This window comes from Lepisosteus platostomus, chromosome 20, assembly GCF_059453375.1.
Source record: "Lepisosteus platostomus isolate fLepPlt1 chromosome 20, fLepPlt1.hap1, whole genome shotgun sequence".
Taxonomy (NCBI): domain Eukaryota; kingdom Metazoa; phylum Chordata; class Actinopteri; order Semionotiformes; family Lepisosteidae; genus Lepisosteus; species Lepisosteus platostomus.
The window spans coordinates 14,221,784-14,248,310 of NC_142630.1; the positions used below are offsets into that span (position 1 = coordinate 14,221,784).

A 26,527-nucleotide genomic window follows, 5' to 3' on the forward strand; every position below is an offset into this window, starting at 1 on the left:
ATAATGTCATTATGAGCCTCTGTAAGAAAGGATTAGGTGAGGTGAGCACGATGATTCGGTGATGAGAGAGGCAAAGATTTTTTTTTTTTAATTCAGACCTGGATTCATTAATAAATGATACCCTCTACTGAAGTAGGGAGCCTAGGCTTATACCTCCCACCTCTTTCTCACTGTGTGCTAAATCTGTGCCATCTGTCTTGATGAAGAACACCCCTGTTCTTGAAATGAAGCACACAGACAGAGTCATGCCTCTGCAGCTCAACTTGTGTTTCAATTCAGGAACCCAGTTTAGATCAACTGTGACTCCCCTCCTCCACACCACATTCACCAGGGTTGGCATGAATAAAGCTCCCCTCCTGATTATACAGTAATAATAATAATAATAATAATAATAATAATAATAATAAACTTTATTTTATATAGCGCCTTTAAAGGTGGCTTCTCAAAGCGCTTTACAGGATGACAATAACAATAAATAAGAAGACTACAACAATAATTAAGAAGATTTCACAAGATAGGACACAATTATAATTACAACAATACAACAATAACAATAGAGGAGACCGTGGAAGGTGGTATTAAGAAGAGCAGAGGGGTGAAGAATGGAACCAGTTCAGTAAAGGCTTTTCTGAAGAAGAAGGTTTTGAGTCTGGATTTGAAGGAGTTTAGAGAAGGTGACTCTCTTATATCCTTGGGCAAAGAGTTCCAGAGCTTGGGGGCAGAGCAGGAGAAGGCCCTGTCGCCCATACAATGTAGACGGGCTTGGGGGACAGTAAGGAGGGCAGAATTTGAAGAGCGGAGGTTGCGAGGTGGGGAGTAGGGCGATAAAAATTCAGACAGGTATTGAGGTGCCAAGCCATGTAAAGCCTTATAGGTGAGCATGAGGATTTTAAAGTCTACGCGGAATTTGACCGGAAGCCAGTGCAAGGACTCCAGGATGTGAACACTTGCACTAGACCTGGTCAGGATTCTGGCTGCTGAATTTTGGACATACTGCAGTGTAATGAATACCTCTTATAAGTATCGTACTTAATAAGAACCATTTTTTTCTTGGATGGAATGTTTTTTTTTTTCACTTTGATTTCAGCACCCCTGCTTTGACTCTTACATGTGCCAACAGGCCTGAATTAGAGGCTCCAGACCTAAATAGATCCATGTGGCCTTGGCTGGGGCTTCCTCTCTCATCGCTGCAGCTGCTGGGAGAGTGCGCTGCTCTTTGGTGAGAGGAGAAAGCTGCACAGGTGCCTCAGATCTGAAGCTGAGAAATTCGGAGCCCAGGTTTTCCCATCTCGGCCTACGGATTTCTGTTTCCAGAAGAGGGCGCGGTGGAAAAGCCCATTCGGAGAACGTGATGCGTGTTCATGACAACACTGGGAGCTTGGGAAAACGGCATACCTAATTACACCCCTATGGCTGGCACCAGAAAAAGAGAAGATCTGATGCAGCTATCCGTGTTGAAGCTCTTTGTATGGGGATCAAAAGGATGGATCTGCAAACTACGCTTTGATTTTAGTTTTGGCTTGAAATAATTTGATGTAGGAGGTACCGAACCAGGCGTTTACATGAATCCATACTGTACAAGTGTAAAATCGGCACAATGATCCAACTCTGAGAAATGCGGTGAGATTAGGACTGTTTGCAACTGTCCCATTGTGAATTCCCGAGTTTTCTATCATCCCCCTCCGGGCTGGTCAGCTTGATTAAAGAGCCCCGCCGTGTTGCAGCTGACCCTCAACACAGAGCTGTCCTTGGAGTGCATGAGAGGAAAACAGTGTTTGTCTCACTGTGGGCAGGAGCTGGAGTCAAGTCAAGCAGGTCATTCATTTTTCCCATTAACACAATATTAGCGCGTGGCTTTTATCCAGAGTAATCTGGTTTTGAGGTTTTGTGCGCTGAGTTAGACACTTTCACACATTGCTGTTCCATTGTCCTCATCTAAATTCTGAGATCAGTTCACAGGTTTGCAAGACTCAGAGGGCCAGCGCTGCCTCGCGCTGTGACAGGTCTAAATATCATTAGGTGAGGGTCAGGACGAAGCACAGTGCAAAGCACAATATTTCTGAGGTTGGCACCAAATGCTTTTTCTCCACCTGCCAGTATTCATCATTTAATGAAGACTAAAATGGCTTAAATCTTTTGATATTGTAATTAGCAAGAACAGATTGCCTGTTTAGACTGAATGTGTTTTCCCATTAGCCAATGGGAATAAGATGCTACAGGAAACTTGGGATTTCCTATCAATGACATGGTACAGATGGAGGGAATTTGGGGATTTACCACCAATTCATCCTTCTTAAGATATTGCTTTTAATTGTTAAGGCCAGGAATGGAATCTCTCTCCTTTTCTGACCCTTTTAGAAATCACACCCCTAGTCACATGCTATAACCCTCTGATGCTTTATTCTCATTTGTCCTTACAAACACATTATAAACTATGGGTTTTGGGCCTCATGGTATTATATCTCTTATTAATAAGATCAGGAGTTCTGCATCCTTGCCTGCGTTTAAGTCACCTTAAAACTTACCGGCATGTTAATAGAGTCTAAAATGCACATAGTCTGCAAAGTATATTGCATGGCTGTTTTCACACAGTCTGTTGTGTGTGTGGAATGGTTATTTTTGAATCTGGTTAATAATGTACGTTTTTTTACCTACATTATTAATTGCACAGTGCTTGGTGATATTATGAATGGCACTTCATAACATACGTTTATCTGTCCGTGTGTCTACAGAATGTGTGTAGATATTTCATGTAACTGGAGCAATAAGAATGTTTCTGTCTCACTGTGCACTCCAGAGACTGTTAATAATGGAGGAGAGGCAGACAGGAGGTCTTTCTTCTTCTGTACCGCCAGACTAAGTTGTGTGCCAGTCCAACGGGAGCTCGTGGATTCCTACCTGCTCTGAAACTGGCGCGCTGGCAGGACAGTGGTGCCCACCCCCCACACAGAGCAGCCAGCGTGGGCAGCGGGAGGAGGGAGGTTAACTGGGAATGAGTTCACATCTGGGCCAGCCGAGCATCAGCCCGGGCTTCTGGACCGCTGATCTTTCCAAATGCCTTTCTCCTCCCTCTGAGGCATGCTCAGCGGCTCTTGCCCTTTTTCTTAAGCCAGAGCCAGGAGAAGAGGACATACAGTATAGCGCAAAGAGTTTGGGACGACCAGAACAAAGGGCTTAGTCCTGCAGTGAGTCTGTCAGGGCAGAGTGTATTTAGGGGGGGGCTCCATCTATCCAGTTCAGGTAAGCAACAGGTGCAAAGCACCCCCTGGTCATCCTGGACGGGACGCCAGCCCATCGCAGGAAAGGCACAGACATTGACACATTGACACAGACAGGCACACACTCACATCCGGGTCAGTTTTCCCAAAAGCCAATTCATCTACCAGAGTGTCTTTGGATTGTGGGAAGGGACTGGAGCACCCGGAAGAAACCCAGGCAAACATAGGGGGAACATGCAAACTCCACACAGACAGCACCCCTGGTCTGGAATCGAACCCAGGGCTCCAGCGCCTGTGCAGTCCACTTTATTTATTGGCCATATACAATTTCTTGTCCAATCAGGGAGATGATACATCCATGGGAGATGAGGGGGCAGCAGGACAGCTATATGCACTGAATTATGTCTGTGCACTGCGCAGCAAAGCATACCAGCAAAACCAACAACAGTGCTATGAGAAATCTGACTTCAGTGTTAATTGCTCTTTGTAAAACAAGGAAATCGCCTTGTAGTGCCTCCATCTGTTGAGACAAAGGACCTCACGGACAGAGCTCTTCTGTTTAGCTTTTTTATTATCTTTAGATAATATTTTATAATCAGCATACATTTATGTAACATTCACAGTATTGTACACCCAGAACCCTTCGATTCAATTAAATAATATAAATACAAAGCTCCACCGAATTTTCAGTTTTCAGTTTCAGGTCTAGAAATAGGAAGCAGAGTCGTTTCCGGGATTCTCAGATACAAAAAACATACAAGAATAAGAAAAATACTGTCCATATTTTTATATATATATATAAAAGTTCTGTTATACAAAATCTCCCAAGTTAATAAAAATGTCCCTTCTTTCTTATTATTATTTATACATATACAATGACAGCGTAACAAAAAACTCATTGCTCAGTACATGATGGGAGTGTGGCCACAGGAGCTGGTCAGTGGAAAGTGTGGGGTAGGGGCGAAGCTGGTGGTCTCCCTGGGGTATAATTCAGTGCTCTCTCTCAGGGTACCCCCAGAAAATCCTGTTCCCCATTTTAATTTTTATAACTGTTTATACAGGTAGTAGGTAGATCCACGAACCTCTCAGGAATTACCCCCTGCTATGCTGGTCCCTACTTATACAGCTGGGAGGACTGGGGTATCGTACCTCGCTCAAGGTACAAGAGTAGTGTCTGCAGCAGGGATGCGAACCTGCAACCCACCAGCCACGGAACAGAGTCTTAACCATTACAGTATGGTTTATATGAGTGGAAATGCTCAAATCTCTACTGGTGGAAACAAGGGTTTGCAAAACTCTCTTTTTATTTGGCAAAGTCCTTGCATTTGAAAAAATACCTACTGGCTTATTATGGGTTATATGTGTAATATATGCATTTTATAGCATTGAAGGAAAAATGTGAAATACTGGCTTAGACACGGGGAAGAAGTAGAAGAAAATCTGTCTAATATCCTTCAACATTTTCTGAGGATTTGCATGAAGTTCGACTCCCCTTCCACTGGTGAACAAAAAAAAGTAGAATTTTAAATCTACATGAACAAATTTATTTGAAACCTGTTCAGAACTGGGTATCATTTTCAGTTTCAGCACTACTGTATGTGCAAATGTGAGTTTATATTTGTATATTAATAGAGATACCTATTAGATTTCCTTCTCTGCATCTCTGGTACTATACATCGCTTCACAAAAGCCTTCATTCCCGAAACATGTTCAGCAGCATCTAGTGTCAGTGTTCACTGTCGGGAGTCCTGTACAGAACAGCAGTACTCAGAGTTAAAGCTGCGCTATTCAGTTGTCTGATTCACCAAGAGACAGGAGAAGAAAGAGAGGCAATCATCCACTTCTGCCTTCCTATCACTGAAAGCATGTAAATGGAGCTGGTTTCAGCATAGTATTTCTGTCACGCAGACAGCATCGGAAGCACTGCACTGGGCTATAACATTATTCGGCAAGGGACAGTCGAGCACAGAGACACGGGCTTTGCGGCTCTGAAAACCTGCATGTGTGTCTCCACAGCCCAGGCTAAGACTCGGCAACAGGACTCAGGAGAGGGCTAGCTCTGAGAGCAGACGCTCACTTCAGCTTGTCGAGATCGATGTCTTGAAACAGAAGCCTGTTGTTCCTGAAATAGTTCAGGGTTTGAACGTCATTTTTCTAACCTGGACTGTAGGATGAGACACAAATTGCGAACTGGGGTACCCCACATAGCACAGGCCTAGTCCTGAAGTGTCATTTCCAGCAGAGTTTGTGACAAACTGTTATTGAGTATCATCAGGGCCCTGCTGAAGTTTTTTTCTTCCACACACTCACACAAAATATTTCCCTCAAGACATTTGAACCAGTGATTTACAAGAATTCATTGCTGCTACGTTTTGTTTTTCCCAGCACTGCTGAAGAATTCATTCCTTGTTATGTGTAATGCTACAAATTAGAAACACAACTGGCCTGTACATCAGTGTAAACATTCCCAGTTTGAAGTGAGGAAAACGTTTAGACAATGAGGATAGTCAGCTGCAGGTTAGGGTGGGAAAGACATTGTGCTTCTTGGTGAAACCTCAGGGGATGGTGGTGTTTCTGATGTCGAGGGTAGGAAACTCTTCCTTTTCCCTGCAAACTTCACTGCACAGCCCTCGGCCCAGATACACCCCAACACACGGGTCACAAGGGACCTCGTGCAGTTTTTAGAACTTACCCTGTCATTGTCAGGTAAAATGTAAAATCAACATGGCTGTAAAAAAAAAAACTTTTCATCTCCAGTGGTCCTAACACTAAACCAATCCCACCTTTACCCAAGTCATTTCCTAACTCCACAGTTGTTTCTGGCTCATGTTTCAGAATGCAAGAGAAAGTAATCAGGCCTGGTTAGGGTTTCCATCTGAAAATGCACAACTCCCATTTTAAAGTCCCATGCAGAATTCCAACACAGAAACCGTGGAGGATCCAATGAGGTCATTAGGGGTTTGGTTTTTAACATCTCGTGAACATGAAAATGTTTTCAGTTGTGTTTTGTACAACATGCATGATTGTTTTGTAGTGCATCATTGGAAGAGAACAGGACAGCATCCACAGCCAGCTGTGTGAGTTTACTGTAGTCACCCCCACCTCTGCTGTGATTTGCACCTCCCTCCTTGTGCTCGCTGGACTGGATCCTGCTAGCTGCAGATTGCAGGGGAAGGTGAAATTTCAGGGGGCCCGTTTTCAATATGGCGATTATGAAATGGTTTGTGCTTCAGCTGGATACTCCTAACTCTGGCCACACCAGGGCCCTGGTCCCTGTCTCTGAAAAAGCACATGAATCAGCCAGAGGATTGGGGGGTTCGCCAGTGCTGTAGCCCACGAGCTGCAACATTCTGGCTTTACACACTAACACCTCACTCCTAGCATGTCCTGGCTGCCACATCGCTCCCTGCCTGACGCCATTCTGACCTCCAGTCGTCTCCGTTTATTTAAAAAGCAAGAGAGGTCAAGACGCTGCTGCTCACACAGCAATAAAATATAGGTAAAAAAAAGGAAAAGTGAAATAAATACAACAAAGGTAATGATGCACTGTACCCTTCATCAGATCATGACTTCCGGCCACAGAAAGCAGCGCTATAGAGCACTCAGAAACGCTACAGAGCATCCACTGACTCATTAGTGCAACTAAAGTTCCTTCATTAGTCTTTAACAGCGTAGCGCCTCATACACAGTATAGGGCTTGTCTGACAGATGGATCTACTCCAGATGTACACGTGCTGTCCTCTCTGATGTAAGGACCACATCCTAAAGTAGACGTGAATTTTGAAAGTCCAGTGTCACTCCACCTTGCCAAAATACGCCCACACTTACAGTATATCACTGTAAGTGTCTTAGGAAGCATCGGGAAAAGTTATTATTTGAAAGTAATCCATTACATTTCCATGTTACTAATGGAATACTTAATAAAATAAATAAGTTGTTTGGAGAAATTGATTTTAATAGGTAATGCTACTACTACTACTACTACTACTACTTTACATTGTCCATATACACATACTACAGAAAGCACTGTAAGTGATGGCTTTTTAAATAATTTTCTTTACCTTCTTAATTGAAAAAAAGTGATCCCTTGCACAAGTAACTCTTAACTGTAATGGATTATTTTTCAAAAGTAACTTTCCCCAGTACTTGTGCTTAGGACAAGCTCATCCTTCATTATCTGAGCATCGTCAACCCAAACACATGGCTGTACCACAAGAGGAGAAGCCTGTTGCCAGGAATCAGTCTCCAAGGTCATCCGTACCTTTTTTTCGTGCTACATCACACTCTAGAAAGAAAAGAAAAATCTCTCTCTCTCTCTCTCTCTTTGCTGGGCTAAAAAGCCAACAGTGTTGGACTTATTTTAAAAACAGAAATAACATTCACACGTACCACTTGTCTGAAAGAGTTAATGTACAGAAGGTGCCTGTAAATTTGGTGTATGACATCTCAAACTCATGCTGGACGCTAGAAATATCCCCCGTCTTCAGGGAGCAGGCTGCATTATGTTCCTGTAACCAAACGCAAGATTCGGAAAAAGCAGAATTCTTCTCCTGTCTGAGGAAAGATCCATGGGATATTGGCATTTTTGTTCCAGTGTGCAGTACCAACAGGACAGAGATTACATTTCCTTCCGAGATTAATACTAAATTAGAATTTGATGGTAAGAAAATCCTAAACACCCTGCAAAGGACAACAGGGATCCTGGTTTAATAGGAAATAAACAGGAGTAATTATTGATTAGACTGTAGTTCTTTTGTAAGAACCAGTTGTAGTTCTTCTGTTGCTTGCTAATGATATTAAAGATCCTGTGTCATTTATGAAGCCACAACACCATTTCACATTGAGCAGCTAATAAGTGCCAAGAAATGTGTGGTACTGGTCTGAGACAGAGTACAGATCCCCCAGACATAAAGAAGCAGCAACAGGCCTCTTGATGTAATTTGTCCAAAGTAAAAGCTATTGTGCACAATAAATAATTGAAGAGTTGCGTGTGTGGGCATTATTATACAAATATGCAAATATTTTTTTTTACCAAGACTTAACTTCTGGTTTCGTGATGAGGGAAGTAAGACTGTAGCTATTGTGCTCCTACTGGGAACGGTCTATTGTCATTTTTAATTCCTTCCTTCACAGTTGGCTAACAGTTCCTATTTCATTTAATTGAATTGTTTGAGTCGAAATGGCATCACTAATGACATCTGCTCTTAGAGTAAGTAAACAGGACAGAGACTGAGCACGAAGAATGAAAATTAAAGTAAGGCTATCTTAGTGAACCCAAGGCACCTCCGTACAGTAACCAACAACTGATCTGCAGCCCAGGAGTGTTCAGAACTTGAAAGACTGCTTCATGGGCTCCAGATTTGAGTTCCATGTGTTTTCGATGCACGGAACATCATTTGAGCAGGTTCCGCCCAAAATCATTCAAATCTATTCTTGTTGTTTTAGAAATGAGGTATTACACTATAAAAAATGATATAATCAAGGTATCGCAGGATCCAATTGTTTTCCAGTTTTTGTATGACTTATCCACAACCAGACAAGTCTGTTCCATGGATCACTTTAAAAGCCTTGGAATCCCTCCTCCCATGAGCCCGTGGGACAGGAAGGGGCGGGGCTATAGGGTGAGGATGTTGCCATCCTCGCGCATGCTCTCCTGGCTGGTGCTGGTCTTGCTGGGGCTGCCGTTGTGGGTGTTGAGGGAGCTGAGCGAGGCCTTGCTGTCGGACAGCGAGCTGTGCAGGGAGACGCTCTGCTGCAGGTGCCTCAGCAGGCCCGGCTGCCCGCCGTTGACCATGTCCGCCGGCAGGTAGGGGGGCAGGTTGTCGTTCTCGATGATGAGGTCCCCGTCCTCGTCGCTGTCCCCCTCGGCCGTGCTGTAGTTGCTAATGTACTGGGAGGCCGGGCTGGGCGTGCTGTCGTTGGAGAAGCCAGAGCTGCCCGAGGCCTTGCTGTTGCGCACCACGTTGTTGCGCTGGTTGGCCGGCTTGACGGTGATGATGAGGTTGTGGCTGTTGGCCACCATCATGTCCGTGACCTGGTCCAGGGACTTGCTCACCACGTCGATCCCGTTCACCTCCAGGATCTCGTCGTTGACCCCCAGCAGCCCCGTGCTCTCGGCCAGCCCGTTCTTCACCAGCCGCGAGATGAACACGCCCGGCACCTTCTCGACGCCCTGGGGCGTGACCCGCACGCTCATGCCGTCCCGGATGTAGAAGCCCAGCGGCTTGTCCGAGCCGTGCTTGTGCAGCCGCACGCGGCGGTGCGTCTCGGGCAGGATGTCCACGTCGATGATGGAGGAGATCTGCCGGAAGTCCTGGGGCAGCCCGATGGGCAGGTGCTGCTTGTTCTTCTGGGGGGTCGGCCGCAGCCCCGCTAGGACCTTCTTCTTGCGCGGCAGCGAGTTGGTGGCGAAGGCGGCTGCATCGTCTTCTTCTGCTGGAACGAAAACCGAGAACAGAGCCGTTACACTGTGACATCAGGCCTTTTCTCTTGAGCCCTTTATTTATCTATTGCAAATCCTCCGTTTCAAGTCAGCTGAGAACAATTTACAACTGCGGCCCGGACAGTCAAGTACTTTGCCTGCAGGGCACAATGGCAGCGCCCCACCCAGGATTTGAACAACAACAACACTGTGGTCTGGGGGGTCCAGAGTTAATCATTATAATAATTGCTTACACTTATATAGCGCTTTTCTGGACACTCCACTCAAAGCGCTTTACAGGTAACGGGGATCCCCTCCACCACCACCAGTGTGCAGCCCCACCTGGATGATGTGACGGCAGCCATAGTGCGCCAGTACACTCCCCACACACCAGCTCTCAGTGGGGAGGAGAGCAGAGTAATGAAGCCAATTCATAGATGGGGATTATTAGGAGGCCATGATTGGTAAGGGCCAATGGGAAATTTGGCCAGGACGCCAGGGTAACACCCCTACTCTTTTCGAGTACAGTTCCTCACTGTTGCTGTTTTCTGTTCATTTGCAAATGGCTTGAACAAAGGCCATTTGCCCCGCCCCTCAACAAAAACAAAAACAGATTCCATTTGCTGACATCACAAGTGAACAAACCTGCAACAACACAGCATAACCCTGGCCTTAACCCAGGCACTGCACATTTTGTTTTTTTAAAAAAAGAGATATTTCTCTCTGGCTACCAGATATTTCTGACTTCAAGGTTGCTGCTCTCTCTTCTCGGGTTTCCCTGCAGAGATCCAAACCTGATCTTATTGAGGCCTGAGGCAATAATTCCCCTCTCTCCCATCTCTCATCTGCAGACACTGTTGACCAGGCAACCTGCCAGCCCATTTTCACTGTGGAGTGAAGAGACTGATGCCAGGATAGATCTCCTCTCCTTCACTCCGGCTGTCAGCCAGGGGTCTGTGTTGAATCGGAACTCCTGGTGAGTGTCTAGTGGCAGCAGTAACAGCTCCGAGATGAGTGCAGCTTAAAAGCTCCCCTCCAATTTCATTTGTGCTAGAAAACGCTTCCTAATGGGGGAGGGGCCGGGCACAAAACCTTTCTGTCAACTCCTTCGATTTCTTCTGCGGCCCTGAAACCTGTCCTTCTTTTTAGATTTAACCTTTATTTCGAAGTATTTTTAAAATCCGGGACAAAAAAATCCAATATCCTAATTGAAGAAAATGCTAATTTATCTCGGAAATTCTCTCATTTAGAGATTAGGAAACGGTAGATTTTCTTTAGAGAAAGAGGTACATTTAGAAAACTGGTAGCCATCTTGAATAGTACGTTTAACACTTTAGTTATGAAGTACTAAAGGTTACACATATCTTTTGATGGTAACGTACTCTCTAGGATAAGAGCATTATAATGTAGAGTCTCAGCTGTTATGCCCGGAGCTGTAATAATGTTGCTTTAGCTCAGTGGCCCTCTGCAAGGCAGCATCTGCAAAGCACACCTGATGTAACACAACAGAGGGGTTCCTCTTATTCCTATTGCAGAGGAAGTGCCCTGAGGACAGAGCTTTAACCTTTGCAGGGCTATGTTGATAAAACAGAATCATTTTGGTCTCGTCACAGTGCTGGCTTGCACATGTAGCCTCAGTTCAGCAATAGCATGTACTGTAGAATACATGGTCCTCTAGAATTAGCACTAGGAGTTGCCCTGCTTTCAGTCTTAGCTTTGAGGGCCATCTATCATCATTTAAGGTGCTTAAGAAAGTAGCCAATTTAGAGATTGAGTGAGAGCTCAGTGATAAGACTGTTCAAGGATAACCTGCTTGACTTGCTACTGGTATATTAATTAATAACCTGCAGTATTTGCTGCACATCGTTTCTGTGCCACTCTGTGTTACACGAAGACCTTTGCAGGGCTTGTTCTATGGGCAGCATGGAGGGGTGGTAAGTTAGAGATGCCATCTTGTGCCCATTGTGTGCCAGGGTAGGCTTCATCTCCCTGTAGCCCTGTATTGGACTGAGCAGTTAATGAGCTGCATGGTCTTTAGCTCAAAGACTGGGATTTCTGTTTTTCAGAGACTTATGTGCCCAACGTATTTTGTTTACTGCATGACAGCACAAAACAAGGCAGGCTTAACTATGAGCAATGAAAATCTTCTCCAGACCATTAAGTTGGTGAGATTTGCAGCTACTGGAAGAGAGAATGAATCCTAGTTTCTCTGAGAATTTAACAGCAGCTAGAATATTCCTAAGACTTCTTACAGATAAAATTGGAATAATAATAACCTGTAATTTACTGGAAATATCCAAGTGTGCTCTGAAGATAAGGAAACAGAGACCAAAGACTTTCCACACACTTTAATCCCCACTTTCCCTCTCTTTTGATCATCCATACTTACAGTACAGGACAAAAGAGGGCTTCAAATGACTTGTCTAAAGAAATACTTCCCCAGCACTGAGTACTTTAGTCAGTCATTAAAAAAATAAGATACATAAAAGTATCAAACAGTAAAAAAAGATTAGAAGTGTTGACTGACATGCATTTCTATTAAAAAAGCCTCTTTTGCATTTAATGGCATGCAATTACAATCTCTTTTTGGGTGAATATTGGACTCCCGGAGTTGTTCAGTGTATTAAAAGAAAGATGCATAAAGGAGAAAAGAGACTTTGCAGAGAAAAGTACACATTTCTACACGTGTAGCTCAACACAGTTAAATAAGCATAGCATCTAAATGCTGATCTCAACAGCTGACAGACATATGCTTGAAACTCCTGGTCTGGAAATACTGACATGTGACATGGACTGTTGATTTGGATTTACCAGCGCTGTGACGGTTCTTTCTGAGTTGTACAACCCTAGGAGCTTGCGGTGTAGTTGCATCAAGCAGCAGCTCTGCTGAAATATCGGAACAATTCTTATGTAAAGAAATCAAGAGACCTAATGGGAGTGTGGCGTCCAGCTGGTGTAGCCATCCCATACATATATTGTTCATGGTGAATCATGAACGGCCTATTGATGGCACTCAGTCAGGAGCCCATCAGGGGATCGGTCAGTTTACAAGATCAGAGGGAGCAGTGTGCCGCGTCTTGCTGTGGGAGTGGGGAGTGCTATCTTAGTATCGGGACTCCAGTAAGAAGGCCAAGGAAAGAAAGCAGGACTGGACAGATGGAGAACGTCCTTATGTTCTCAGTGTTGGTTTCTTTGGAGGGGGGAGTCTGCCTGCACATCTCGGTCTATTCTTAATCTGATCTTGTGCACTCTCTCGTGGTGCCTGTGGAAGGGGCAGATTCCAAGCTTGAGAAATGTTCCCTTGTGTTTTAACTCTGATCCCTAGAGCTTCCCGAACCGTGCTCACTGCAGTGGCAAGGAGATATTATTGACTAAGACTGGGTGTTCCTACTTCAGCAAAGACGACTATACAAAGACCAGAAAAACTACTGCATGAAAATGCATTTGAGGAAATAAAATTGTACGTTTCTTCTGTGTGCTTAAGGACTGAAAAGCCTAGTGCACTCGGTCTTCTGATTCTGCTGGCTGGCCTGTCCCATAGATAGGTGGATTTGTGAGGCTTAATTGGCAATGCTGATGAGGTGTGATGCTCCAGGGCCACCTCAAAGGCACATGGGTCGGGGAAGAAGATCTGCGAGTACAAAATAAGCCTTTCCCTGGGCCTCCTGTTTCCTAGTGGGACACAGCATTCCAGCTGCTCATCTCAAAGTTAAGTGATAGCTAGGCTTGATGTGGTAATGGACACGCTGAATATCCATGCCTGCAAGACATTGTTATTCACAAGAGCACGTCCGAAAGGTGGTGTGTATTCTCTGACACTGGAGAGAATTGAACAAATCTTACAAATCTGGTTGGCAAATAGCTGGGAATACCACACACGTTTGTGCAATGAAACAGATACACCCAGCCTCTCTAAATATAGTGCCAGCCTACTGGGGGCACACACCTTCAGGTCTGCCAACAGTACCACTATTGAACAGTGGAAGGAAATATGAACTTTATTATACTATGCACTTGTAGTATTTAGAAAATACTTCAGATTGTACACAAGTGGAAACCACCTTTAAGTGCAATTCTTTATCAAGTAAAGAACAGGCTTTCCCAGCCATGGTGTCGAAGGAGATGACCTGGTTTCTTCCAAGAAATGGGTGGATAAAGTCCTTAGATCAGTTAGCTACTTACTACCAAACGGTCAAGGATGTGGAGGAGAATGGCCTCTTCTTGTTTGTACTGTAACTGTTCTTATTGCCATAGCTGGTGACTTGTGTTAGTCAAGGGAGTCTCCGTGCTTGTTCTTTAGGAGAATAATGTCCTTACTGCTGTCTTGTCAGGAATTCCATGGGAAAGACATGAGCTGAAACTTTCTGGCATTAATTGAGAGCTGCAACAAACAAATGGACACTTGTCATTTTTTTTAGACTGTTAAAAACTTTATCTAAATGACCTTTTATGATTCTGTCATTGAAGTATGCATGTCGCTACTAGGGAAAAAAAGCAATTCTGAAATCATCAAGATCATTGTTGATGAATCCATTTACGCAGGCGGTGGGTAATTATCTGCAGGTGTACTGTTAGTCACATTCGGTGGGAGCACAGCCACTAGAAATAAAAGCACTTTCAGGATAATAAAGTCATTTGTAAGCGATCATTCTGCCGCTGTATGGATTGTTTCACTGCACTGTTGTCGGCCTCGGCCCCTCTCCCCTGTCCCAGCTCCTATTCCTTCTCTCCTCCTCTCGCCCTCCCTCTGGTCTCATCTCCACAAATGAGGATCACTGGGCCAGACCTCCATCTCTGCGCAGAGTAATTTGTTTCAGAACTCAGCAGGGGGAGGGAATAAATGATGTGAGACAGTTGCCTGGTTACCAGGTCGCAAACCAGCACAGCATAAAAAAAAAATAATGGAATAAAATAAATATATAAATGAGCATAAAACAAGGCACCTGAGCCCTACGTTGGCGAGTCAGGAGGGATGGACACAGCCAGTAAACGTACAAAATGGCACCTAAATAGCCTCAATTCTAGCAGGTTACTTAAACTAGATTAAGGAGGCAGATCTTTGATTGAAATGCTATTAATCCAGTTAAGACTTCTCTGTTCTACATCTTGTCTCAGAATGTAGTTATTGAAGCATGCAATGTTTATAAAAGGCTGTGTTTGAATCTTTCGTGGCTAAAAAAAACATTAACCTGTTTCTGGCCACGTGTCCAAATATGTTAAAACTGTGAGCCATTCTGCTACATGCAAACACTTTTTAGATTTGATAAGCAGTCTACAAAATGTCTTTTCTTCCGTCAGTGTCTCCATGTAAACCACACCATGCCACTGCTCAGTGAACCACCGAGATCAACCCATAGGATGTTCCCCCAGAAATCTCGGAACGACTCCGGGGATGAATAGCTGTTTCCCTGTGTCCAATCCTCTTTCTCTGCCTCTCCCCAGCCCTAGCTAGGATACTCCCAGAAAGCGTGTTTAAAGCCAAGATCATCTTTACACTAAGGCTTGTGGGAGTCTGGAACAAGCAATACAGCCCTGCTGTCGAAGCCGATACCTTGGCATCTCTTGAGAAATGGCTGAATGACCTCCATGGATCACTAAGCTACTAAATCCCAAACAAGCTACTGCAGATGGGCCAGATGCTCTCCTGCCGTTTGCAAAATTATGTTCTACCTCCCTGGCCAAAACGATAAAATGGTCATTCATGCTAACATCTGTATACTGTCATTGCTCATGCACAGATCGCAGAACATCCTGGGTATACTATATACTCAGCATCACGCCAAAGTGTTTTTTACATAATACAGAATTGCAGTGATGTTCCACTCATTGTTACTGCTTTGACATCAAGTGCCATCCATGATGATCACACCTCACTCGAACAGGCTGGAGATGGCGTTTTACAAAACCGTAAAGGCAGCGCTGCAGAGTCCCTCATTACAAAGCCATTGTCACTAATTCTGATTAAATGCAATTGTACAGAATACACTGTATGAGGAGAAATGATAGATTATGTAATTAGAAAGCTTTTGCCACAGATATAAATTATCATAAGCTGCTCTGGAGGGTGAGCTAATGTTTTATTTCCAAGTTGTCTGAAGTTTTTTTAAACCACTATTGAACAGTGGAAGGAAATATGAACTTTATTATACTATGCACTTGTAGTATTTAGAAAATACTTCAGATTGTACACAAGTGGAAACCACCTTTAAGTGCAATTCTTTATCAGGTAAAGAACAGGCTTTCCCAGCCATGGTGTCGAAGGAGATGACCTGGTTTCTTCCAAGAAATGGGTGGATAAAGTCCTTAGATCAGTTAGTTACTAACTACCAAACGGTCAAGGATGTGGAGGAGAATGGCCTCTTCTTGTTTGTACTGTAACTGTTCTTATTGCCATAGCTGGTGACTTGTGTTAGTCAAGGGAGTCTCCGTGCTTGTTCTTTAGGAGAATAATGGCCTTACTGCTGTCTTGTCAGAAATTCCATGGGAAAGACATGAGCTGAAACTTTGCTCCAGTCTGGTTTTCTCTTCGCCCAGAGACTGCTCGTTATTTCCTGTCTGTGGCCAAGCGGTGGAGTGGCTGCTATGGGCTGCACGCAGTGCAGTGGGACAGGGCAGTTAGCAAGGCAGGATGGGAGGACCTGCGTCTTTCAGAGCGATCGGAGCCCATCAGGATTGTGGTGAAGCCGTCCTCACCTCCCGTTGGCTCCCGCGCTCGCCTGAAAGAATCCCTTTGATGCTTCGCTTCCTCTGCTATCAGCCGCGTAGGACAGCCATTCGACAGCCCCCTGGTATTAGAGCAGGCAGCTCTGCAATATTAAATCCCTCTGTGAGCCGGGCCAGCGTGCATTTCAGGCAGATCGGGCCAGTGTTAATCAAACTCCTCGGCTTTGCTTGTAAGAGTCTTATGTCAAGTGCCTGGAACGTAGTGGAGTTTAAAGCAGATTTCATTTTTCTATGCTTGGCAAATACGGGATAAGCAATTGAGAATATTAATGCAAAAACCGCATATAATACTGTTTCAATGCCTTTACATGTAAATGCAGACAGCACATGTTTTTCCTCAAGGGCATATGCCAGTTTGTTGCATTTAGTTAGATCTCAATTTTGCTTGCCTTTCAAAGATCTTTAGGCTAATTTCACTGAGTAATTCACCTTCTTAATGCACTTGAATATTTCTAGGCTCGATAAATAATATATGAGGAGCACAGTGCCTAGAATTGCTGGCTGGCTTATATTCCAGACCTAGGGTGCTATCTGCTTTGAATGTGTATGTTCTCTCCTTGCTCATGTGGGTTTTCTCAGGGTGCTCTGGTTTCCTCCCATAGTCCAAAAAATATACGGGTAATTGTCTTCCGGGAAAACAGGCCCTGGTGTGGGTTTGTGCGTGTTTGTGTCTGTCCTGCTATGTCCAGTGTGTACCCCACCTTTCTCCCATTCAGGCAAGCAATAAGCTCCAGCTACCCTGAGACCATAAATTGGATGAAGCAGTTAGAAAATGGATGGATGGGTAGATAATATCGGTATGGCACAGAGCATTATTGTTTTTAGCCAGCATTTGAACACCAGGGTAACGTCACTAAATGCAGCGTTTCAGTCTTAGGTCTACTGATCCAGACATTTAGATCTTTGCATTAACTTGCACTTGGTTAGACAAAAATAATTATTTTTTAAAAGGTAGTGAGGGTAAGACAGGGAAGACCATACGGGGGAGAACAGCTACAGTACAGAAGCAAATCAGATTAGTTGGCCATTCTAACTGAGTGGCGTCACACAGTCTGTTAGCAGCTGCCGAATAATGTGCTGACTGGACCCCTCTCTCGTTCTCTCTCAGTCGGCTGTAGGACTTGGCAAAAATCAGTGCAACATGGTGGCACAGTATTCGTGACAAACCCAGCCGGGCCTGCGGGAGAGAGTATTAACCCACAAGGTCCTCCACTCATTATTCACCTTCCCCAGAAACCACTTCTGATGCTCAATTATTTCTGTCCATTTTCTCCTACCAGATCACACAGCCCGACTGCATACAGTATGTTGCCTAACGTACTTCCTCGGTTATAGTTATTGGGGTTGCAAAGGATGTATTCTAGTAGCTCCTGTAATCCTTAGGTGTACATATTGCAGCTACTGCTGGGCAGAAAGAAAAATGAAACGGAAATGGTCATTTCGGAGTGTAGATTCAGAACTCGGGAACCTTGGTTCTTCCATTCCATGGTCACAGGACTTCCAACTGTTCAATCAATTCATGGGGGATTTTTTTAATCAGCCCGGGTGTTAACGATCACTTCAGTGACCAAGGACTAACCTGAGGAAAGACTTGAAATGACGAGCCAAGCATGACCATCCCTGCTCTAATCTGCATGGTGGGTTTGTGGTGGGTCATTGGTGCCCCTGCAGTCTCGGCAGAGAGTTATGGCCTTCAAGTTTCTTTCAATGAGCGTATCATCCCAATACAAAACGAGGGCTGAGTGGAGTCCCTGCCATTCACTGTGACTCAGCTTTGTGAATGGATGGAGAAAGACACTGGGGCTCCTGTTCTTCCAAATCTCCTCTCTCCACAGTGCAGTAGGAGCTCTGTAAGTGCTGCTGAGGTCATGTTGCTGACCCCTCTTTTTAATGGACTAGTTCCCATGTGATCTCAGTGTGAGCAGGGCTCACAGGTCATTATTCACCTGCTGTAATCTCCCCTTGCCCGAGTTCTGACACAGTGACAATCCCTACCACACACACACACACTCACACACACACCTCTCTCTCTGGCTGGGATGTGGCTGCAGGGCTTTTACCTGTTCAGAATGCGCTGTGCGTGTAATTTCCTGCCTGGCGCCTCTCCACCAGAGAGAGGGAGATTGTGGTGCCACCCGCCCACCTACTGCTTGTGAATAACCTCAAGAGCACCTCATAAATTCCTCTCGGGACCCCCTCCTGTCCGCGGAATGATGAAAGCCAGATAGCCCGGTGGCTGGTGACTGGTACTGACTTCTCTCACTCTCTCTTTGATTTGATTCATTTGTTTCATTCTTTTTTTTTATTTATTTTGTGGTTGTGGCTCCATGTCCCCGCTCAGTCATGCCGGTACTATTTTAGGAATGTGAGCAAGCATGAATCAGACAGCTCCCTGCTCAGGAACTGGAGTTTCAACTTGAGGCCTAGGGACCACATGTCCAAGGGGATGAGTTCTGACAGTGGGAGATCTGTAGACATTTCTAGCACGGAAGAATTTAATGAATGACCACTGGAGGTAGGATACAGTTTACCATTTTAACTTGTTCAAAAAAGCTCATTTGCATGAGCGACAGTGAGGAGCACAATTGTATACTAGCGATGCCAAGAGGCCCACAGATTTGCAAGACAAATTGCAGGTGTTAAGGATTGGCAGGTTTGAGAAGCAGATCAGTCTCTGGTTGCGTGTATTTTCAGCACTTTTAATCTTTATTTTTCAGGTTTGTACACGTACTCTTTTTTTAAAAACATAATCTGGATATCGTCTATCAGGATATCGTCTATCATTTCCCTTGTCTATCCACCTTCTGTCCTGATGATGGCAGGACCTGATAAGGTGAAACAATGGCATCTTGCCTCCCAAGCTGTGGCGTTTCACAGAGCTGTGCATTTTTCAACTGCAATAAGAATCTAGTGTAGCCAGTTTTCAAATTCAATACTGTACTATCAAAGTTCAATCTGCTTTCAAACTGCATAGTTTTCACCCAGTTCTCATACCGTAACCCATTTACTTTTTTTTAATTTTACCTTCAACCTACATTTCTAGCCCAGACTGAGCAGTACTAGAACTACTTCCTGTCTTGGTGATGCAGCAGAAAGCCTTGATCAGAAATCTGATGCCGGCAGGTATTTCCAGCAGGGCTTTTATCAGGATGTAGTTAGAAGAACTTTCCTGCTTGTGTTTGAATCTCTGCAGGGAAAAGGTTGAGAGAAATACAGCACTGCAAACCAGACCAGGATCAATAAGTGGTAGGCAGCGCAGGCTTTGTTAGCCCACCTGGGCAGAATATAGGAGAATGGCATGTGAACGCTGTGAAGATTTTGAAGGTACAAGTCACCCTGTGTGAATCACAAATGCCTTCGCCCTGCAGCATTTTCACAACCACCTTCCAGGCTGGATAGAGACTAAGACTCAGGCCTGTGACCATCTTCGTCTACTTTTTTGTCATTTTATTGACCATTTATCGTGTTGAAAATACAACCACAGTTAACCCGCCATGATGAAAATGTACAGTTTATGTCTCGAGCCACTCAAAAGCACCGACGATCGCTTTTGTTAAAAAGCTGCTTTGGCAGCTTGAACTCCGCCAGATAACCTCCTTTTGCACGGAGGCATTGGGGAGGGCTGCAGACAACCCCTGTGGATCTTCAGAAGGGTCCGGGAATGTGGCACACCTGGTGAACAGCTGGCTCCGGGAGTGGGAAAAAAATCAGAACAGGGAACAATGCAGACAGGAGTACGGAGATCACTTGGCATCTGAATCGATGCCCAGAAATTCCTCTGAAACTAATTCCTAATGTATCCTGCCTGCCAGTCTGATAGAGCAAAGCCTTTTCTAAAGGCAATGCTCCCTTTGGTCACTTCAGCGACTTTTTCTATCCGCTATGGTGCCTCCTACTGGTAGGGGAGAGTTAGGTCCCTGATGTTTAATGGGCAAGCTACCAGAGCCTGTTCCTTCAGTAGAGCACAGGGGGAAGGAAAAGACGTGACTGACTGACCGACCCCTTTCACCTATTCCTACAAAAAGCAAAACAGCAAGAAATGTTTTATGGTTACCGTGGGGCGCACAATCCAGAGACGGAGAAGTCTGTCGACCTGTTCTCAAAAGGTTCAGGAGCTGGGTTTCACAAAATCACTTAATCAATCAATATTGAATAATGGCCTTTTTAGAGTCCCATGTACCCACGTTTTCAGAGCTATCATGCCTGGCAAACACACAAACAATGCCCTAGGACATTCAGGGTACAATTTCAGTGCCTCTTAATATTCTGATGGGCAGTTTAACCTGGAATGAATTATGAAAATTCTTCTACTTTTTATAGTACAGCAATGATTCAATTAAAATCATTTGAAACAGGGAACATCTCTTTAATTAGGTTGTGGATTTTGCATATTGCTGTTGCAGTTCTTTTCCTTTCAACTGTATTCCCTTTCTAAGCACGTCTACAAAAAGGATGCTATGTTATATGTACAGGCTAATGATTAAGATTAGGCTTTTGTGGCTTTGACTTACAGTAGGTTTTAAAATGGGTGTGGCTCATTATGAAAGTATTACTTTTTTTTTTTACTGTCAAAATATAACCAGGTTTCTTCTAGGCACTACGGCTGGACTGTACTGGGTCAGATCACAGAATGGCAAAGAAAGACATATGCAGATTCCATCTCTGGGTGAAATGCTCAGCTGGGCTGCATCTTCCAGGACTCAGAGCTCTGTGCTTTGATGACATAACTCCTTATACACAGGTTTCACAATTGTGTTCTTGCCCCAGTGATTACGAGAAGCACAGCTGGCATCCCATTCCAACAGTATTGTATAAAACAAAATTAGACAATCTGTAAATATTACCTATATTCCATATCAGTGTAGTTAGACTTAACATGACGTATTAGTACTGTTATTGAGATTGTGGTAAAGGTCCATATTGAAAAGGTTTCCTTTTAGCGAAATTCATTAACTGTAGGATAACTCCTGCAGCAAAACAGTACATGTAAACTCATGAACACATCCTGAAGTTATGAAGTCCAAGGGGCTCCAGGAATACTTTGTCAGAAAGCACGGCAGTAAGAATTCTCTTGGCTTGATTTGTTAAGAGTGTAAACTGCGCTCTTAACACAAAACCAGTAGGTAATCCGTCCCATTTGATTAAACTGCATTCCTGACCCTTTTTTCTCTGCTCATGGATTCACATTCAGTAACATCTTTCAGCCAGTAAAACAATGGGAACAAGAAACAGCCCCTGAAAGGATGAATCAGGACACAAGAAAACTGCGCCTTGCAGACTAATGCATCCATTAAACTCAAGTCAGGTCTGATTTTACTGGCCTTTGTTTCTGAAGTGACAAGCCACTGAGACCAGTCCCGTTCCTGTTAATTAGCTGATGACACAGCGAGAGACCAGTGTTCACCATCCACTGGAGGGATGCAGAACACAAACATAGACCCTTCTACAGTATGTCTATTATTTTTTTTAAAATCACAAGTGAACCAGGGGAAGAGGGGGGTGGCAGGGGTTACTGGGCAAGATGTCAATGGCTGATAGCTCATCATGACACGCTCTCTGAAGAGGTTTGTTTTTCCTGTGGTTTCAAAAGACCCTCGAGTCTGCCTGCGAGCAGGGAGAGATCACTGTGTGGAGAGCCCAGTACCCATTGCCTTTGCTGTCATGGTTACATCTAAAGCAGATGGCAGGCCTTCCCAGACTAAAAACACTTAATCAGAGCCCCATCGATCAGCGCCTCTGATATGAATGGCTGCTGATTACTGTAAGCTCCGAGTACAGCAGCCCCTGCCAGCTCTAACAGATTGTTATTTTGTGTCTGTGCTAATTAACAGGCGGGAGCCGTGATACCCTTGTAAATATTTCTGCAGCAATGTCAACGACACACACAACTCTTAGCGAGGAGGAGGGCGGGATCTGTGAATTGTTTTTATTTGTTTGCCCACACAAGCAGAAACATGGCCAGTTCATCAGCCTGCTCTAAAAAAACAAAAAGAAGCTAGAAAACTACTCGGGAATGTGCGTACGTTTGGGGTATGTGAAGCATGATGAGACCCCTGTTGTGGAGCTCAGCTGCGCTGACAATGGGGCACCCCTGAGCTCTGACATCACGTCTAGATCTGCTGTCATCGTGCCTGACAGTACAGCACTGTGGAAAGCACAACAGCTAACTTTAAAGTTTAATGGATGCTATTTATCAGCTCCCCACACTTCTTGCAGTCCATACTTGTTAAACATGCTGAGTTGATTTGACTGTGAAACCTCAGCAGAGCTCATGTTTGTTAGTGGGTATACATGGGGTTTTGTTTAGCAGGGATTTAAAAGGCCGTTGCCCTATTGCTAAACGTGCTTGCACAGATTAAAATACTTCCTTTACAGGGTAACAATATAGGAACCAAGAAGATACTGCAGTGAAATTCAGAAGACCACGACTACTGCAGAACTGAGCTCTGGTTCATTCTGTTTAATAGTGATTCTGTTTGTAGAAATGACAAAACAAGCACTAAAACAGTATCCTGTGACAGCCCCATGCTGAGTGTGGCAAGTTGGGTTGGGTTTAGTGATCTGCGTAGGGATGGCTTCAAAAAGGAGCTGAGCAGACCTCCCTCATTAAGAGGCACTTCTCCACTCCTGCTCATGAAAGTCCACCGACACACAGAGCCGTTTCCTCCCGTGACAAAGTACGTCCTGTTCCATCAGAAAAGCTTCTGCCGAAGACCCTACCTCCCTCACTTCCCTTTTATCTTGTGACGTGCAGGTGCTTTCTGAGCACCTGTGCTCCAGAACAAATGCATTTTGGAAAAAAATTCATAAACAAAACGCATAATGCTGAAAGAGGCATTTGGGTCCTGCAGAGTTAATGCACACTATCAGTCTATAAGAATCGCAGTGCATTAGACTCGTTCAGACATTAATCCTTCTCATCATAAGACCTAATAAATAGGATTTTAACAGCCATCCACTATCAGAAAGCCGCTTTTCGTAGAACAGCCAATCACAACAAGCCAGCATGTCTGTGGGTGGTGGGAGGGATGTCCAGGAAAACACAGGCAAGATGTGCAAACTCTATAGTACACATGCACACATGCACATGTGTTTGTGTGTGCCAGGAGGCATGAGGCAGCAGCACCACCATGCCATATTAACCAATGTGCTGTACTCATCCAGATGAATGATCTTTGGATCTTTCCTTGGTCCTCTGTGACCTTTGTGACTGTCCAGGGGAAGTGGTTACCTGATGCTGTAACCAGAGAGGGGATCACAAGGCATTTCTGTAGGACAGGTGTCACAGTTTCAGTAGCGCAGTAGCCTCGCTCTCTGAAAGCAAGCAGTAAGCCTGATCTGCTCTCCATTATTCATAGACCTCATTCAGTTCTTACTGGGTCAGATAATCCAATACTTGCTTCCTTTTCACTCTCTGAGGGTACTGTTACATTCTTAAGAGCAGGAGGAAGGATTCAAAATGGTTTTTTTGTGTGTTAATTGTCTTTTGACATTTAGATTTTCCATTCTAAATTGCATTTTATATTATAGACAAAATCCAGCTTCATGAGGACTTGCACAGATTCTCCATTATTGAATTATATGTTTGCTAGACATGTGTTCAGTGTTCTGTGCCAATACACGTGCAATACAGGGCAGAGGAAAGTCATGCTCCCCAGACAGTGTAAGGTGCTCTACAGCACTGTTGCTATCACTGTCTCTGGGGTAGACTGGTAAAGTCTTGTTCCTGTGTGCTCCTGCCATCTGGGACAAAGGCTACCATATGTTCAGCTCAGCTATGATGACATGCCTGTCGTGGAGCTATTGGTTTTGTAGTTTCAGTGAGACATAAAAGGTACAGATTTGTCTATCCTTTGTCTGAAGGTCTTGGAGCAGCACAAAAATGGAAAGACATTCTCTAAACTGGAATTTTTGTCAGATTCCGATTAGGTTAATGTAGGAGGTTTCTTGCAAAAGTGCAAACGTCTGGCCCATTGTTTTTGGTTTTTACAACACTAAAAATTCACACTTCTCACTACACTGAGAGGCCTATGCATACCTTAGTCAGAAAGAGTTGTAGTAACCTCCATCTATGAAAGTTTAAACATATTGAGCTACTCCAAGCAAAGGCAGAATTGAGACCACTGAACAAACAGTGAGGGGTCTGCCGAAATTGGGTCATAGGTCACAGTGTTCATCTGGAATTACCGTACAGACTGATCAGGCAACACGTCTAAGACACGCCCCCTGGCTTCTCACTGAGCCTGGCCACAGTTTACACAACACTGTGGGCTTCGAGAGAACAGAAGGCCCTTCTTTTATTTCTTGATTTGAATGACCAGAACAGCTTTGCTTAAATCATTAGCTGTCTGAAAACACGTCACCGCGATTTAATAGAAAACCAGTCTGTAGAGATTAACCCTCATTTGCATAAAGCCTTGCAATGCATTAATGCTTCTCTGCTAAGCCGAGATGAATTCCACACCTCTGAATCAGAAACACCCCTCTAAAAAAAGGTGCTGCTGTTTTGTTTCCTGCCTGTAGTACCCAGGCTGCTGCCTTGCTTCAGTCACTCTCTTTAGGTTTGGGTCTCTCTGTCTTGCATTGTTATACCGAACAAACTAGTGGCTTGAACAGCAGCCCCAGCTGTCCAAATCTTGCTAGACTGGCACCTACAAAGCGGGGCTGGGGCAGAGGCTGTGCCAGGCGGATTACATCGCTGCCCAGGAAGGACGACTCTGGGCCAGAGGACCAGCCTTCCCCCAGCTCCATCGCCACCACCTGCTAAATCATCCTCACCTTTCACAACCAAGAGTGGCAGCCCATTTTCTGCACTAATTCCTGGTTTGCTTTTAAAGCATCCAAAGAAAATCACAGTCTGGACTGGAATCCCAAGTGGTTCTCAGAGAAACCTAGCCCTGGGTCCCCAACAAGTGTCAGCGAAAGAGTTTCTAAAATGTTAAACATACCACCAACATACCACCAACTGAACTGTTTTGAGCAGCGACGCAGGAAGAGCTCAGCCTGACGGATGACCAAGAGGAAATCTGCATACCTGTAAGTATCCTGCCTCATTTCTGTTGTTCACTCACATGAAAGGAATCTGCATTAGTGCACAGTCATATATGAAAGTACAACACCTTTCAGTGCTCCAGTCCATGCATTCACTCCTTAAATGAGGAGAGGGCCAATGGAAACCCACTGATATTAAACACAATTTTCAGCTCACTTCTCTTCCAAGAACAGGAGGCCAGGAACAACACAGAGTGCACTGTGGATTGTGTGTTACGTGTATGGTTCTGGCTCCAGCAGAAACAGCCTGCCACTGGCCTAGAAACAGTCCACTACAGCCCCAACATTAGGATATGCTTATGCCTAAGATGTATATAAAGTGCTTGGTTTGTCATGGTCATGCAATTTACACTCCACAAAGACCACAAAATACAGCCCAGCATCTCTGCCTCAGAGCCAGAGGTCTATTGATTTATTGCCACATGATGCATCTGAACTGTGGATTTGAGCACAAATAAATGAACTGACCTTTTTATTTCAGCGGCGATACTGTTTTTCTGAAATGTCATGAACAGCCATCAATTGCTTGGCTGCAGTGTGCATGGACAAATGAATCTGCTTTGAACTAGGAAGCCCTCTACATTTCCATTTTGCAATCCCCACATTTAACAGCGATCTTGCGTTGCTACAGTGCACTGAGAAACAACCTTTACCTTTTACCTTCAATTTTTACCAAAAAGCTATATTGCTCATAGTGATGTTTGGACAATGCATAACCCTCAATATGGGGTTTTTAAAAATAAGTTTGGCCGGAGGTCAAATTCTTTTCATCTTAGGAAGCCCGCTTCCACATTTCCAATGGGTGTAAATACCTCGTCTCCTGAGCACACCCCCTTCACTTCTTTTCTTACCCTCTCCCTCCACCTTCATTCACCCCTGTAGCAGCTCCACAGCTCAATCCTTCAGGTCAGGCTCCATTTCCTCAGCCAGACAAGTTACTGTACGCCACATAAACCTTCAACACCTTGATCTAAGAAACATTATCGCCAGGTTGCTGAAATATATCTAATAAAATGTGCTGCTGTTTTAAAAAATGCTGTGGTTTGTAGCTCTTAGTATCCATCTCATTATGCTTAATATAACCTATCCTGAAATTCGCAGGCCTCCCCTGTGT

At 44.4% G+C, this 26,527-nt stretch overlaps 1 protein-coding gene and 1 long non-coding RNA gene across 3 annotated transcripts in view; one reads left to right on the top strand and one right to left on the bottom strand.

Annotated features, from left to right (window-relative positions):
* Positions 1-10,730, top strand: part of LOC148644581 (uncharacterized) — a 25,105-nt gene extending 14,375 nt beyond the window's left edge. Inside the window, exon 3 of the long non-coding RNA XR_015928632.1 lies at positions 10,491-10,730. This is a non-coding gene — a long non-coding RNA (uncharacterized LOC148644581). The remainder of the gene's footprint in view (positions 1-10,490) is intronic.
* Positions 3,772-26,527, bottom strand: part of pard6a (par-6 family cell polarity regulator alpha) — a 36,797-nt gene continuing 14,041 nt past the window's right edge. Inside the window, exon 3 of one of the 2 annotated variants that reach the window (XM_088613563.1) lies at positions 3,772-9,653. In XM_088613563.1, the coding sequence (XP_088469689.1) occupies positions 8,833-9,653 (821 nt within the window). In that variant the 3' untranslated portion in view covers positions 3,772-8,832. The remainder of the gene's footprint in view (positions 9,654-26,527) is intronic. The other variant, XM_088613564.1, reaches the window with a different exon arrangement.